The sequence below is a fragment of the Protopterus annectens genome, chromosome 10.part0 (genome assembly GCF_019279795.1).
Source record: "Protopterus annectens isolate FY-2018-M chromosome 10.part0, PAN1.0, whole genome shotgun sequence".
Classification (NCBI taxonomy): Eukaryota; Metazoa; Chordata; order Ceratodontiformes; family Protopteridae; genus Protopterus; species Protopterus annectens.
Genome location: NC_056744.1, coordinates 1462810061 through 1462828531, shown reverse-complemented (window position 1 = coordinate 1462828531; position 18471 = coordinate 1462810061). Strand labels below are relative to the sequence as shown.

The following is an 18471-nucleotide window of genomic DNA, read 5'->3' as shown; positions in this document are numbered from 1 at the left end:
AAATGCGTTTGTTTCTTTCTTTTTACTAATCTCATAAAGATGTTCATAAATCCTGCATCTGAATGCTCTTTCCGTCTTGCCCACATAAAAAGCTGGGCAGCTTTGGCATAGGCCAAGGTAAACTACACCAGTAGATGTGCAAGAATAATGATCATAAGCTTTTAAATTAATTTTTTGAGATGGTATCTTAACATGATCATCTTGTAGTATGTAAGCACATTGGTGACATCTGCCACAGCAAAATGTTCCCAACCTTTTAGTGGAGCAGTTACTTGTATGTCTCTGTGTAAAGTGTGAGCTCTTTTCAAAAATTCCCTTAAGATTGATGTCTCTTTTTCTTGTAAAATTGATTGTTGCAGGAAGCAAATCCCTAATGTCTTGTTGCATAATGACAATTGGCCAAAAATTCTTAATGGTGTCTTCTATAAGATGTGAATCATTAGTATAAGTGTATATAAAATTCTTTTGTTTGTTAGTATCCACTTGCTTAACTAGTAAAGATGGAGGTAACCCTGTTCCTAGTAGTGGGGGGTAAGAACTATCTCTTTTATCTAAGACCTCCACTAGTATTGCCTTAAAAAGTGTTAAGGGGTAACCTCTTTCTGTGAAAAGCTTTTTCAAGAAGTCAACTTCTTTGAAAAAAAGTTCAGTGGAACTACACATTCTTGAGGCCCGAATAAGCTGGCCTTTTATGATTCCTTTTTTTATGTAGAGTGGATGGCCGCTATCAAAATGTAAAAAAGTGTTAGAGTATGTGCTTTTTCGATATATTTGTGATATGAAACCTTTTTTGCTTGTATTTTTAGTGAGTAAAACATCTAAGTAGTGCAATGTGTGTTCACTGATTTCATAAGTGAACGACAGAAACTCTGTTGTCGCATTTAGATAGTTAAACCAAATCCAAACGCCAACAACTTGTAAGCAAAGAAATTCCAGCAACCTTGGATCCTGGTAAAACGATTTTATTGCAGAATGCACAAAATAAAATAAAATAAAAAACAAAACAACCTAGACCATCAAAGATACCTTGTTGTACTAAGCGCTTTCTCCCTCTAAAAAGTAAACGGGCATCCTCAGAGTACAAAAAAACAATTCACAGTCCTTCCCTTATATACTAAATTTTGAAAATGAATAATTGAATAATTGAATCAATTTAAAATTAATTCATTAATTAGCAACAACAAAAAAAGTTTGTAAACCTTGGTCTGTATTACACACATTGGTTAAAACTGTTGCAGAGGTATCAGACAAAAAAGCAACAATATGAAAATAAATAAAAAGTAACAGATGAAAGAAACAGATAAAAGAAGCAAAGCAGTATTAAAACAGTAGTATGCTCAAGGAAAATTTAAAATTCAAACTACATATATAGTAGTGATGTATATTTTACTGAAATAAATGTGTATATAAATGTTTGCATATTAAAATTTTAAATACTTAGATATTAATTGTTTAAATTTTTAGTTGTTAAAATATTAAGTCATCAATAATTAATCATATATATTAAAATAAATATGAACAGTGTATGTATATATTTAATATAAAATTGTAAATTGGAATAATATATTAATATATTAATAAATTAATCAATAAATTAAATTATGTAATACTGTAATATGTAATAATATAAAATAGTATAAAAATATAATATATAATAGTGTAAAATAGTATAAAAAACTAAGATACACTTACTGAAGAATGTCATAAATAAAAACTGATTTTTTGTATGTAAATATAAAAATGTAATAAAAAATGAAATATTCATATCATATAAAATGTGATTTCAACTTGAGTATACTTGATATAGAGATATGTTCATTGATGCCCGGCCATTGACTCGCATTTAAACGTAATTGCCATAGACATTCCTTTGCTTCAAGCATTACTTTCTCATCTCCCCCTTTGTGAACATTGTGAGGGATTCTACTACGTTTCCTGTGACTGATCTTAAGCTTTATTTAGCTGCTCCTTCCCTGCATAGAAAGGAGAATATTGCACAGCACGATATGGGCAATTTGAACTCACAGTTTGTTGAATTTGAGAAAACACTTAAATCTTTCAAATCCTTACAAATGGATAATGCCTTTCTCGAACTCTCACTTGAACTGGGTCAAGTACCCAAAGGACTGCGAGTGTTTAAGCTACCACACGGTTTTCTTGAAGGTACTGCTTACTTTGACGAACTGTTAACCATATTTGATAGAACAGGTTTAGACATTTTGAGACTGATTATTCGAAACAACAATGAGAAATTAAAGGTTTTAAATGAGAAATTGTGTACATTGGATAGAAGTATTAGGCATGACCTATTGTTTGAGCACAACAAGTTTAGATTTGAAGACATATACAGAGACATGGATAGATTTATTAACAAAGGTCTTGACATTAAAAATCATAAAATAGAAAGGGACACCTTTGATTATAACAATAAAAAAGTATATGTACATTTTAAGGAATATAAAAATATGAAACATTACAGTAAAAGAACAGTGACTGATGTACACAATGGGAACACTTTAACTGATAGTGAAGGACAATTTCAAAGAGCTCACAATAATCCTAACACTAATGGTTATGAAGAGACACACTCTGTTTTTTTAGAACCACCGGTTCTACGGAGGTCAGAAAGGTTGAGAGAACGGCAGGGTTACTACAATCCCAATCAACGCCCACGTTACAATCAACCTCTTTACAGGACCAATTCTTGGCACAAATAGAGTCATTTAACATTGATTTTAGTAATATGGACATCCATAATGAAGGTGTATTATCCATTCTTGATAATATTAACGTATCTGAGCAAGTTTTTGAGACAACACTCAATAATCTAGATATTACCATGATTAATAGCGCAAAAGTGGATAATTTTACTCCTTCTTCTTGTTCTATTATTTCTTTTAATGGTCTCAATTTATACAACTTCACTGACCAATATTTTGGAAATGAATATTTATCACTTTTTAGTAAAGGTTTTACATTTGTGCCTAGTTATAATTTAGACATAGCGAAAGTATTGTTGAACCTTAAACTGTACACTCGGTTGTTAAATTTGAAAATGTTTTTTCATAACACAGGTAGTTCCACTATGGATTCAAGAGTTGTTCCTATTAAACGTTCTAGTACATTTATTCCCCCACCAATTTCATGATGCAAGTATTTGAGAAATTATGTGAGAGTCAGATAAGGAGGACATTAACTAATAAAATTAATACCAAATACAATTTGACAACGGCAGAGAGATTTTGTTTGAAGGAACTTACATTTTCAGACAAATACAGAATTATGAAACCTGACAAGGGTGGTGGGGTAGTCATCATGTTTAGTACAGATTATTACAACAGGATGAGCATATTGTTGGATGATAATGACACATATGACAGAGTCAGTAAACATGAAATAAATAGGGCTTACACAAAAATTGACTGGTTACTCTATGAATATTTAATGGATATGAGGATTGACAAAGAAGTTTTCAACTTCATTTCGGTTGAATTTCCTATCATTCCCTCAATTTTTGGGATTCCCAAAGTTCACAAATGTCAATCAAATCCACCATTCAGACCCATTGTGTCCGCAAGGGGATCCAAGACAGAAGCCCTAGCTGCATATATAGATTTTAAATGTAAAAACACACTAAATTCTTTACCCTATATCTTAAAGGACTCCTGGCATTGCCTAGATTCTGTAAGGAAATTTGCGATGAGTTATGATTTTAATTCTCCTTTCATTATGACAACAGTGGATGTGGTAAATTTATTCACAGTTATTCCTCATTGTGAAGGACTAGAAATGTTTGAAAGGTGTTTGAACAAACATAGAAACACAAACACCATTGAGAATCGGTTACTTACTGAAATGTTGGAGCTAGTATTGGAAAATAATTTCCTATACTTCAATGAAGAATATTATAGGCAAAAAACAGGAGTAGCAATGGGGGCTAGGTGCGCCCCCATTTATGCCAATCTAGTTCTGGCACAATGGGAATTTGAATTTATTTTTAACAGTAAATATTGGGTCAAGGTGCTGTTATATTTAAGATACTTGGACGACATTCTTATTTTTTGGGGTGGGTCCAAGGAAGAGTTTACTGATTTTATAGTTTACTTAAACAACACTACTACATTTTTAAAATTCATCAGTCATATCTTTACAAACCATTGTGAATTTTTAGATATTGCTTTGACAGTAAACAATCGTCAGTTTGAGTCCAATATTTTCAGGAAGACAACATATTCCAACTCTTTTTTACATTTTGACAGCTGCCATCCGATTCATCAAAAAAGAAATCTAGTCAAGGGACAGATGGTTAGACTGTCCAGAATTACTAGTGAGGACACTGTATTTCTAAATGAGTTGCAAAAGTTGAGTAATATGTTTTTCACCAGAGGATATCCATATGAATTTGTTACTTTAATTAGTAAAGAGATTATACACAAGAGATCAATGTGTTACAAACCCATTATAAAATATGGATTACCTAGTTCTGATGGTCTTCATCCTGTATTGGCAAGACATGATACTTGCATCATTCCTTTCAACGAGACATCACAAAAAATAGTTAATATAATTCAGAAAACATGGTTTAGTACTATTAAAGGTGATGCCGAATTAGTGGACATTTTGGGTAGTCAACCCAAATTGACATATAGCAGAGGTAACAACCTTAAAAATCTTTTTGAAAAAAGTTGCAAAACAGACAATTTTAAGAAATCTAAGATGAATAGATGTGGGGCATGTCACATTTGTAGATACATATATGACAGTCCTTTTATTACTATAGCTCACTTTGCCAAAACTATTCGTTGTCCCGGCCATTGTAACTGCAATTCATCCATGGTTGTGTATGCAGCATCTTGTACTGTTTGTTCGGCTTTCTATATCGGTAAAACGATTAGGAAGCTAAAACAACGTATCACAGAACACTTGAGAGATATAAAAAAAATAAAAAAAACAAGTGCTCTTTACAACCACAGTGTTAAATGTAACAACTTTAAAAGATTTTTGTTTTTTGTCATAGACAGAATCCCTCACAATGTTCACAAAGGGGGAGATGAGAAAGTAATGCTTGAAGCAAAGGAATGTCTATGGCAATTACGTTTAAATGCGAGTCAATGGCCGGGCATCAATGAACATATCTCTATATCAAGTATACTCAAGTTGAAATCACATTTTATATGATATGAATATTTCATTTTTTATTACATTTTTATATTTACATACAAAAAATCAGTTTTTATTTATGACATTCTTCAGTAAGTGTATCTTAGTTTTTTATACTATTTTACACTATTATATATTATATTTTTATACTATTTTATATTATTACATATTACAGTATTACATAATTTAATTTATTGATTAATTTATTAATATATTAATATATTATTCCAATTTACAATTTTATATTAAATATATACATACACTGTTCATATTTATTTTAATATATATGATTAATTATTGATGACTTAATATTTTAACAACTAAAAATTTAAACAATTAATATCTAAGTATTTAAAATTTTAATATGCAAACATTTATATACACATTTATTTCAGTAAAATATACATCACTACTATATATGTAGTTTGAATTTTAATTTTTTCCTTGAGCATACTACTGTTTTAATACTGCTTTGCTTCTTTTATCTGTTTCTTTCATCTGTTACTTTTTATTTATTTTCATATTGTTGCTTTTTTGTCTGATACCTCTGCAACAGTTTTAACCAATGTGTGTAATACAGACCAAGGTTTACAAACTTTTTTTGTTGTTGCTAATTAATGAATTAATTTTAAATTGATTCAATTATTCAATTATTCATTTTCAAAATTTAGTATATAAGGGAAAGACTGTGAATTGGTTTTTTGTACTCTGAGGATGCCCGTTTACTTTTTGGAGGGAGAAAGCGCTTAGTACAACAAGGTATCTTTGATGGTCTAGGTTGTTTTGTTTTTTATTTTATTTTATTTTGTACATTCTGCAATAAAATCGTTTTACCAGGATCCAAGGTTGCTGGAATTTCTTTGCATTTAGATAGTTGACAAATTCCAAGAATTTGTCTTTTGAGCCCTTCCAAAGGATACAAATGTCATCTAAATATCTATTATAAAAACTTATATGTTGCTTCCAAATAGTGGTGTGAATGAAGAGCTTTTCCCATTTGTGTAGTACTATGTTGGCATATGCTGTGGCACAGGGCGCACCCATTGCTACACCACTTTTCTGCTTGAAAAATTTGCCATTAAAGCAAATAAAATTGTTGTGTAGAATAGTCTCCATGAATTCAAGTATGAGGTTTGTTAAACTGTTACTCAGCCCTGTTTCAGTGGCTAATGTTTCCGTGAACCACTGTATGCCTATATCGTGGGGTATACTAGGGAAGAGCTCAACTATGTCTATGGTTGCCATAAGGATATCAGAGTTGTCAATGTCTGAGGACATGCTGGCTAGAAATTGCCATGAATCTTTGCATATAAAGTCAAGGGTGGCCACAAATTCTTTTAAATGAAAGTCCACAAACTTACTAAGGGGCTCAGTTATCCACCTCGCCCCCGCAACAATTGGTCGGAATTTAAGGGGATCTAGTCCCTTGTGCACCTTGGGAATTCCAAATAGCACTGGAATTTTAGGTTTAGGTACCATTAAAAAGTTATAAAGATTTTCATTAATTGCCCCTTGAATAAAGTGATCATATAAATCATATTTGATGTTTGCTAGTGCAATATTTAATTCATTTTTTGAAACAGCGTCATAAATATTGGTATCTTGTAGAAGGTCATGGATATAGTTATCATAATCAAACTGATGCATCAGTACTATTCCACCCCCTTGTCTGGTTTCATCACTCTTATCCCTTCTGTTTTTAATTTGTCTACCACTGCCTGTAAATGTGGGGCAAAATTTGAAAATTGGTCCAGATTCCTGGGCATATTTTCTCTCCAAACTCACTCTACAGATTCTTCAAAAATTTTTAAGACCGGGTGGGTGGGGGGGTTAAAAGTGCTGCTTCTGGTAAGAAAATGATTGTGTATTTCGTGGTTTTTAAAAAATAAGATTAAATTTAGGTTCCGGACAAATAATTTGAGCTCAATGAGTAACCTGGGTAGATAACTAGGTTTAGTGGGCACAAAGTGTAAACCTTTGGTGAATAGTTGAAAAAAATCAACGGTAACTTCTAGGTCTGTAAAATTAAAAATAGTAAAATTCTCCTGGTTAATCACTTTGTAGCCTGTTTGTTCACCTTCTACTTCTAATTGATAATTTCTCTCCTCTCTGAAGTGAGTGAAATCTATCTGCGATTCCTCCCCCAGTTCTGTTGTTGGTAATGATTGGTTCTCCCCCCTGGTCTGCCCTGGGGGAGCTGAAAAACCTGCTCTGCATTAGAGGTACTCTTTTGAGCAATACGTTCACTTCTTCTGGGGGGTTCTAAATTAGAAGCACTGTCATGTGAATTGGTTCTAAATTAGAAGCACTGTCATGTGAATTGGTGATACACATTATATGCCCTCGATATTTTGTTCTTTGGATTTTATTGCATTTATCAGTTTTTCTATTTACCTTGTTGAAAAATGTATGCACTCAGATTCATTTAATGTGATTATTAGAATTGTGAGTTGATATATATGTATACCACATTTGCAGTTCTTTCAGAAATAAATCACTAAGGAAAAAATGTTACCATTGGTGGATCCATGTTGTTTATAGACGTGATATTTACTACCACAGTTTAGACTAAGAAAAGAAATCTCCAGTAATCTGAAATACAATGGATGGACTTAGTATGCTCAGTTAAACTGTCTTTATATCATTGCTTATATTTGATGCTTGGACAAGATTCTTTTTTCACCTTTTAGATGTTTTCTGGTGAGATGTCCTGCAGAGTTACACAGAATATAGTTGGTCCTTACAAGCATTAAACATAGGATTAAAGGATACTCCTTTACTGCATAAACCTAAGGTTATGTGCAGACTGCATTCAATCTATATTAGGACAAATGTAAGAGAAGAGAACATCTACTTCATTTTTGATAACTTCTTCGCTAGGGTGCAGCTCTGCTGATTCATAAGCTGCTGTTAAGTCCCAGGCATCAACCAGAGAAACATTCATTCCCATGAAAGCTGCCACAAAAGCTTGATTGAGTTCATAGGTCAGCCAATCATTATCAAGTAATAATTTATATGGTGTTCTTGTATTTCCATTCTTAAGAATTACTGTGGTATCAGGACTTCGGCCCAGAAGCCTCTTAACTGCATTCCTAACATGGATAAGTGTTTCCAGGTAAACCTTCAAGGGGTATCGGGTAAAATGGGCTCCCAAACAGATTACAGTGATGAACTCCTTTCCCCCATAGATGTTGTTAATCAGACTCACTGCTGAGGGACTATCAGGAAGCATTAATGGGACTCCTGGATGCCATGGAAGTCCATGTGTTCTCCACTGAAGGTAGATATTATTTGTTAGGTCCACAGCTAATTTCTCTGAGTACCACTGATTCCGTCCAACATTCACTTTACTTAGAGCTGAAAGAATAAATACAAATAATTTCTATTAAATATAAACTACATTAAGAAAACTTACTATATTATCACTTAACATGTTTACATTTGGAAGTAAGAAAATGCAGTACAGCTAATCTTTGGGAAAACCGTTTTTTATTTATTTATTTATTTCCATTTGTTGACCGGGATAGTCCACTGGGTCGAGATGGTCCATTTTCAGTGGAAGCCAGGGGGAGAAAAGCTCCACAAGAAACGTGTTACATAAAGATTCACAGGAAACATATTTTACATTACATAATATTATTTACAAAATTTTGTATATTTTAATACTCTTGTCTTCCATACAGATGATGATTAAATTAATGTTTATCATGTACTTCATGTCTCAACTCATATTAAAATTAAGATCTGAAATTCACTGAGTACAAGCTATATCTTGTCAACATAGAGGTTTTCATGACTTTGAACGTGACTTACTGGTATAGAAAAGAGACACTTTACCCAAATCAGGTGCTTTTTGAGCTGATCGCATTCAATGTACTAGAAGCAGATCTTGGAATTTGGGAAAAACAGCCACATTGACCTCAGTGCATCAGTATCATATCCATGAATTTAAAAAGAACAAGCACACGTTTCAATGCATTTGTACTTGTCCTAGGAATTTTAAAAAGAACAGGCATATACATCATAGTAAATCCATATCAGATTCAGTACAAAAAACAAACAAAACAAAAACAAAAGCAGGTACAGCTGTACTGATAAAAATCTCAGTGAGGTAATTTTGGGTAGGTATGATGGAATTGGACAGTAGCCCACCAAATTTTAATCTTCTTGGGATGTATCATTTACTGATGGCATCAGCATTATTTGCTTAGAATTATTCAGTAAATACATTTCTTGACAGACAATTTAAACAGAGACCTCCATAAGTTTCTTATTAAGATGAGTATTATATTATTAACACAACCATGTATTACTTCACTGAATGCTGTGTTTATGATTTTATATATATATATATATATATATATATATATATATATATATATATATACTTGTAGGGGAAAGACAGAGAGAAAATAATAAGCATGCAGTTCATTTGATGGTACATTAAATATGTGCCTTTACATCTTATGCACCGTCAAAACTTTCTGCAATAGTAAACACAAAGATGTTGAACATTATATGTAATGGAGTATTTTTAATCTCTGAGGCTGAACTACATTGCATTTAGTATATTCTGGGCTGCTTGGATGTGAGCATGCACATATTCTTGGGTGGTCACAGGAAAATGATGTGAAAAAAATATATTTGAGATTAAATATTTTTATTTGTCTCCAGTATGAATACTAACAGGGATCATCAGTTATTATAAATGATCCCCAGTCACACAAAGAAAAAAACATCACAAAACTGTATGCAGTAGAATGCACTGACACACCCACAAAAATCACAACACATATCACATTCAGACACAAAGAAATACAAATTGGCAAATAAAATTACATTTTCCCATATGTGTCTTTACAACACGGTAAGAACTTCAGTGTGTACCAACCTCAACGCTTGCTACAATACTAAATACAAGGTTGCTGAACTTCAGATCTAATGGAATACTTTTAAATCCCAGGGATCAGCACCATTGCAGTTAGTATATTTAGGATGTGAGTTGTACACATTCATGGTCATCACTATCAGCATGGTCATCATCAATCACTATAATGGAGTTTTTGCTGATAGGGAGAGTATTTGCAACACTGGAAAAATCTTACATTGTCCACGGTTAGAGAGAGAGAGAGAGAGAAGCATGATACAGACCTGTTGTAAAGTTTTAGTGTGGTATTCCTGTGAAGTAATTCTGGCTATGCCAAAGCTTGAGGTCTGATTACAATGCCTTTTTATGAATGTGGTGCAGTCTTGTTCAATGCAGATAGTTATTTACCCTTGTAGGATTCTTGTAACGGCCTCCTAATGAATGTCAAAGTCACCATAGAAATGACCAAAACCATAAGCAAACAGCTTAGACTGTTAATTTCTTTAAACAGAATTTCATAATTGAGGATCACTCATGGCCCTGTAGTTTTACTAATGTCGTTCTTCCGTTTCTGGAAGTCAGAACATGTGAATAAATCTTTGCACTGGTGCATTATCCACTGGGAATGCATATTTATTGACAGTATCACTATTATCATGAAGGGGGAACCTCACAGAACTAACTGCCCCCTCGTGAATATATCAGCAGTTTTCCACAGATTTTCTTAAGTTTACTTTATACTCTAACCTCTGTAAAAGTCAGGGTGGAAATAAGAGTCTCCAGGCATTTCAAACACCCTCATACCAACAAGTGGAATCCTGGAAGGGTTAGACTATGAAGTAAATGTAATGAAATCTGTGCAATTCTCTTTAATTCTGCTTATGTCTCATTCTATCAAAAACATAATTACAGCCTTCTAATTATCATAGATTGTTTTTTTTTTCTCCATGTAGCCACCTACCTTGTTTTTCCTCTCCAAAATCTGTCTGTGCTCTTCTGTTCCCTCTCTGCACACATTCCACATTCCTTCCAATACCAGAGGCATACTGTTAATATTATATTCTTGTCATTTATTTTCTCTTAAGTTAGTAAAACATCTTCATTGTACATATTTTCCCAGTTCTCTGCATTTCTTTTTTATTATAATATCTGTTGTTGTAAACTGTCAAAAGTATATCTATTTATAAGTTGTATACACTATAGTTCTTTGCTATCACTTTTGTCTCTGTCTTGTTCTGTTTTTAATGCCAAATGGCCTGGGTCATGCCTGAAATGAGTCTTCAGGCCAGTGCACTTACCCAGTTAAGGGATGATAGATAATCAAATAAATCAACAAATAAGTAAACAAATGCATGTTTAGTGTTCTGCCTTATATTTTCACTGTATCTTGGAAATCTTCAGTACATTAATATTCACACATGACTTAACCTTGGATGGTGTGCCTTTCCTAGGAAATGATGCTGCTGTGTTTTCCTAGTGTGGTGAGATTTTTACTTATTGTACCTCCATGGGCTGAACCTGAAATCGTCCTTTTGGATCAAAACTCTAATCTAGTTAACATGAAAAAATTACATACATAAACAAATGCATACATACATATATACATACATACATAAACAAATATGCTGATACATGGGATCATAGGATTATAGGAGGTTACACATGACTTAACCTTGGATGGTGTGCCTTTCCCAGGAAATGATGCTGCTGTGTTTTCCTAGTGTGGTGAGATTTTTACTTATTGTACCTCCATGGGCTGAACCTGAAATCGTCCTTTTGGATCAAAACTCTAATCTAGTCAACATGAAAAAATTACATACATAAACAAATGCATACATACATATATACATACATACATAAACAAATATGCTGATACATGGGATCATAGGATTATAGGAGGATACTAAGCTAATGGCCTCAGGGCCCTTATAAGTCTAGTCAAGTTCCACTTGTGTTCACAACAGTGTGTGGTTCAAGCAGATACTAAAATCAGCACCTACTGCCCCTATCCAAGAGGGACATAGGTGGAAGCCCCCCCCCCCCCAGTAAATTTACAATAACCCATCCAATTGTCCAAATTACGCTTAAAATAGGGCCAATGAGAATCTTTGTTTAACACGAATAGGAAGCTTGTTCCAAAGGAGGGAAAACCTCTGTGAGACAAATCTCTCTCCAGCAAGTTCTGTTGATGTCACATACCAGGTTACAGGTCCTTTGAGCAAGTGAGCCATGTGCCATTTGATTTATGAATGTGCAGCATTTACATTAAAGCTGGGTCAGAGATTACTCTATATGCAAGGCACAGGTCACCTCTGAGCAAGCTGTATTACACAGAGTAAAGTAACAATGAGTTTAGTCTGTCCACATAAGACAGATCTTGAAGACCCTGAATTTTCTTTGTAAGGAACCTTTGTGGTCTCTCCAATTGCTGCAGATGAGGGATGAGGGATCTATTGATGTGGTAGTTTGCAGGCATATCATCCTTGGCAAAGGGGATGAAATGCATTTTATTGAATTAAGTTTAAGATCATGACTTTGACACCAGTCATTAGACTGCATAAGATGTGATTAGCTCTGTGGTATCCCTCTTCTAGATGATAAAGATATCATCAAAAATATACACTTACAGTGGATAAGGCACAAATGCAGGGTTGCTACATGTTCTGACTTCCAGAAATGGGGAAAGCATTAGCAAAACTGGGGGAAGGTAATTCCCAATACCTTAACTAGAGTGCTCCTATGTTTTACAAAATCTGTGAATAAATCTGAAAAAAAGGATTGTCCAAGACAAGAGTAAGCTGTTTACTGGTGGTTTCACTGTTGTCTATGATGGGTTTGTTATTCAGGAGGAGAATATTCATTACTTCTTCCCCTGGAAAATAAGGTAATTTGGTGAAGAATAATGTAAAGTGATCAAACATAAGTACGCACTAACAGTCAATCCTATTGGATGACCACTGCTGATTTTTGGTTTAAAATCCATTGAAACCAAGATGCAATAATTGGCTGCTACTGTTTATGGTTTTGGCACAAACTCCAGATTTATAGGTTCATGGGCTCTTAGGTATTTAATAGGCTAACAAACACAAGGGCCTTTTTAAGCATATCAATACAGCCCAAATATATCCAACAGGTTTGGTGCCTTAGAGGTTATATTTAGGGGTTTGTGTAGGCTGACAAAGAACAATAAAAGGATTGTTGTGGAACTTGATTCATAATTTAATTATGTACTATTTTGTAATTAGTTAATTTGAAATTCTTTTATGTACTACTTTGTAATTAATTAGTTAATTGGAAGTTTGTTTTTATTGGATGGATATCATATGACTGAAAGGGGAGCTTTTAAATGTTGGTGGTTGTACATTTTAGGCCAGATTCTGAAGAAGTCGATGTGTTTGATGAAAGTGCTTAGTCTGGTTATTAAAGTGTGTTATAATACGGTGTGGTCTCATCACTTCGTGTGATCTGTATTTTTTTTTTTTTTTTGGATAGATTGTGATTCCTGGTTTGCATTTGTGTAAGCTGGGCTATGAGTTGTCAGATACTTACAGGTTGCCTCTAACTGTCACATACACAGATGACAGACCAGGGATGGATTTCTGATTTTCCATCCACTGATCCAGGTTATGCTTGAATATGGTAAGACAAGAACTTTGCTTCAAATATATGGGAAGCCTGTTCCAGAGAAGAGGTATACTCTGAGACACATACCTGCCCCTCCAACATGACCTATTTAAGTTGAAAGCAATGTTTACATCCCTGGATTGGGTAGTTCTGATGCTATTTGTTTTTCAGATATGCATGAGGTTTATAAGTGTGAGATTCTGGTATGCCTTGCATGTCAGACATAGGTCACCCCTCAACAGACTGCAGAAGAGAGAGTATAAGGACAGGATTTTGAGGCAATTTGCATAGGACATTTTGTTAACACCATGCATTTTTTGTGAGGAAACTCTGTGGATGCTCCAGTTCTTGCATGTACCTGGTCAGGTACATACTGAAAAGGGCATTGTACTCGATGATGGCTGAATACAGAGGAACAAGTACTTCCTTGGACCTAGATGCCATGTCCTTGCTTATAAGTCAAGCAATATAGAATGATTTCCTTATTACCTTAGACACATGTTGGTCAAAAGCAAGGTTACTGTCTACATATATCCACAAATCCTGGACTACTAGGTCTACCCTTAGGGATATTTTATTAGTGTGGTAGTTTCCTGGAATACCCAACTTTCCAAGGGTGCTATTATGCATTTCCTGGCACTGAGTTTTAAATCATGTCTATCATACCAGTTATTTGTCTGCATCATACTGCTCAACCTCTTAGAGCAAGAACGCTGGGCAATGCCTAAAATAATGGGGGGGGGGGGCAAAGGCCCAAACTGGAAACAGATTTTAAATATTGCTCTTATAAAATTAGAAAGTCGCTAGATTAACAAGATTTATATTAGCATACATTTTCCGAAGGATATCAAGTCTGATACTCAAATGTACTTATTTAGTGACTGTTATCTCCATTGATTTGCAGGAATACCAGCAATTTTATGAGGAACGGACCAAAAATATAAGGCAAAAATCTGGACATTCTCATCCTTCTTGGAGGATATGAGTGCCTTGTTTGGAGGAAGGGTAGATTCTATGACTGCAATCACTCTGCAGTCATCTGCAAACTTGGTCAACCAGAGACCCATAACATTGGACATGACCTCAAGAAGTGGATGCCAAAAAGGAGATGACGCAGCACTAAGCTCCTAGGGACTCCACTACTGATCAGCCTTTTTGTGGTGGTAGACTTCCTTATGCTAACTTCCTGGGTCCTATCTGAGAGTCAGCTGGCAATCTAGTGTATAACATAAGGGTTTATGCCTAATTACATGAGCTTGTTAATAATGCCCAAGTTGGGTACTGTATCAAATGCCCTGGTCAGGTCAAGGTAGGCAATATGCACTATTGTGCCCTTGTCCACTGTATTTATGACATTCTTGAAGAAGGTTAACACACTGAAAAGTTATGATCTTCCTTGACAAATGCAAACTAAGTGGGATCCAGTATCTGGAGGTTTCCAATGTAATTATTAATCATTTACATTATAATTCTTTCTATGGCTTTGCATATGGGACTTGTCAGACTAATGGGTCTGTAGTTTCTGGGGTCTGTAGGAAGCCTGCCCTTATGCCGAAGGATAAAAGTTGCAGTTCTCCAGTCACATGACACAAAGCCTTACTTGAGGTTATAGTTAAATAGTGATGCTAGTGATCCTTATAGTCTGTGTTTCATGCTATTTAGGGGCATCCTGGGATATTATCAGTACACATCAATGTGGTGTTCTTTGCCTTGAAGACCGCATTAAGAATCTGTTCAATAGTGATTGCTGGGGGGGGGTTATGTTCAATAGTATTTCTTGAGGGGTAACTAGGGGTAAATTTATCAGCCAGTCAATTTACTATATTTTCCAACTCTGTATAGATAGTTTTATTAGCAATTTAATTAACATTTGTTAACCAGGAAAGTCTGACTTGGAACAAAGCCAATTTTCAGCTGAGGCTCAGAGAGAAATGCTCCAGACACATGTCTTTATAATGTGGGAGGAAACCGGAGCACCTGGAGGAATCTCACACAAATGCAGGGAGGACATGCAGACTCCACACAGAAGGCACTCTAGCCGAGAATCAAACCGGAAAACCTCTTGCTTTGAGGCAACAATGCTACCGTTGCACCACTGTGCTGTCAAAGGCTCCTACATTGCTGTGTACAGCCTTTGAGGTAATGGACATAGCTAAAGAAAAGCTTGTGGCTGTCATTGGCCTGGGAGGCTATTGTTACCTCAAAACTGGTTTATTAGACCTGATTTACCCTTTCATTTGTTTGTTTAGATTGATGAGAGAGATTTAGCCTGCTGGATATTGTATTTCCAGACTTTTGCTTTGACTTTCTTCCTTATGTTGTACAGCCTACTGATGTCTGGATTTCATCAGGGTGGCTTCTTTTTTGAGTTTGTTATTTCTGGTAGGCACAGTTGTCTCTCTCTTCATTGATTAACATGATTGTATGCAGTATCTGTGAACAACTGTACACAGGCAACTGTTTTCTCAGGGTTTGGGGTGGAAGCTAAATTTTGTCAGGTTGCAACTTAATAATAGAAAGTTTGTTTTAGAATAGTTCCTAAATGCTAAAGGGTTAACTGCAGGCACTGTTTTTTTTTTTTTTTTTTTTTTTTTAGAGGAGACAACTTTATGCCCTGATTTTACCAAGAGAGGACATTATACTGTTTGGGGGGTGCAACATTCTCCCATGTTAGTGAGAACCAGGTCAATTATGCTTGCTCCCGTTGTGGGCATGTGGACTATCTGGTCCATGATGCTAGTGTTTACAAAGTCTAGGAGTCTCTGGGCCTCCAGATTTGGGGTCATGTGCGATTCCCAATTTATAGTGGGGTATTTAAAGCCAGCCATGTGCATTGTATTTTGTTGAATGGTGAGTGTTTCCAGTAAGTTTATGTATGAGTTAAGGGTTTCCTTGATGTCAGAGGGGGACTTGTAACTAGCATGGATAAGTTATGGGACTTTGTCTATGGTATTTTGGATGTGGAGATTCTCAAGTTCATCATCCTTTTTGGCCAGCCTTGAGGTGATCTTGTTATTGATGTAGATTGAGACGCCTGCACCATTAGTCCCTGCCTGTGTAGTATCTGGCCTAAATATGAGCTTGGAGAGAGGGGATTCTTTTGTTTAGACTCCTGGCACTGGGCAGTGATACCTTAAGATTCCCTTGGATATAGACAGATAGTTAGGAGCTTCAGGGATGATAACTTAAGTGGTACTCTGCTACCTTGCATTAAACGTCCATTAAAATGAGTTGAAACCATTGTTAATACTGATTGATAGTGAGTATAACAATTAATAGCATGTGCAAAAAATGACATTGTGGTAAAATTAATGCCAGACTAACATTCCAGCTGATAATACATGACGTAATAAGATACTGTGTTCTATAATGAATGTTGCATTGATTTCACATTTATAAGCCTTGGCTGGTAATTTGATATTAAAAAGCTGAATTTAGAATATCTTTCAATATGTGGCAGTATAAATACTGCTTTTGTTTGCTCCCCCTTAAAGTACACACCTTGCTCAGAAATGTGGTACAATGTTTCAATGTTTAGAGCACTAATTAAGTCAATCTGAAGTGCTTTAATATTAAATAATGAGATTCACTTGCTTAGGTGTATACTCAGTAAACGTTCTGCATGTTTTTTGGCAATAGTATACTATTGTCACCCTGGTGACCTGCAGCAATACTGAAATCAATTAACTGTTTGACTAATGATATGACAGAATAGCATTTCATATTCGGGTTCTTAGTAAATTAAGATGGTGCACACGTCTGTCCCTCATACTGCTGCTTATCACAACATACATTGCTTCATTGAATTTTGCTGAGGGTGCCCATACAGTTTGATGCCATCCTTTCTTCCAAAATGTTTTTATTCATTTTATAACACAATATAACGTAGTATAGTAACAACAAAAAACAAATAAACTATATACAATGCCCATAACAACTAAAAAAGCATTATACATAGGAGAAAACTTAATATTTCTCTAACAGATTAGAAAGTTTTGTCCAAGCAATTAATTGATGAGTTGTGTTGTTAGTCCTTGCTTTTATAGTAGCAATCTCATTCTTACAAATGTATTTCACAAGATGAATAAACTCAACTTTAAAGGCAGGAGTAGATTGGGATTTCCAATTTTTAGTAAGAATTTTCCTTGCTGTAGAGAGGATAGACCATAGTAAAATTGTTTTTTAGGAATGACTTCAGGAACAGGAACATTGAAAAGGATAAGGGAGTCAGAAATTATACAGTTGTCATTCCATAGAGCTTTATAAAGATAAAGTCTAACCAAAATGGGGAAATTATTTTGTAATTAACAACCATATGTATCCAGTCAGCATCAGGGTGTCCACATCTCCAGCATTTCATTTCATCTTTCTTGTACATTATTGCTAGTCTGTGTGGGGTGAAAAAACATCTGTGTAAAAATGTCCATGTGTATATGCACCTTCACTGACTGTAAACGTTTTTTTATCTTTTTCTGAGAATACTTGTCTATTAACTTCACTTGAATAATTCTAAAAAGAAACATCTGTTTTGCTAAAATCATTTCTGATAATTTTATAAATAACAGATGTATGACGTGTTCTTGGGTGAGCTATTAATTGCTGAGATAAAATCCAAGATTTTAAAGTTACTCTTATTATATATCTCTAATGAGGGTACAAGCTTAGTATGTATAAAATCCTTACAAGTTTGGATGTCCAGCCAGTTGTAATTTTGCAAACTATATTTGCTTATCAAATAGTCTGCAGAACTTATTTTATTAGCTGAGAGAAATTGATTCCAATATAATGGGTCACCCTTCTTAAATTCTAACATTTGCTGA

The 18471-nt window shown here is 34.6% G+C and overlaps 1 protein-coding gene across 1 annotated transcript in view; it reads right to left on the bottom strand.

Moving 5' to 3' along the window:
* Nucleotides 1-7972: 7972 nt before the first annotated feature.
* Nucleotides 7973-18471, bottom strand: part of LOC122814304 (NXPE family member 4-like) — a 398587-nt gene continuing 388088 nt past the window's right edge. Inside the window, exon 5 of the mRNA XM_044086891.1 lies at nt 7973-8517. Coding sequence (XP_043942826.1) covers nt 7973-8517 — 545 coding nt within the window. The remainder of the gene's footprint in view (nt 8518-18471) is intronic.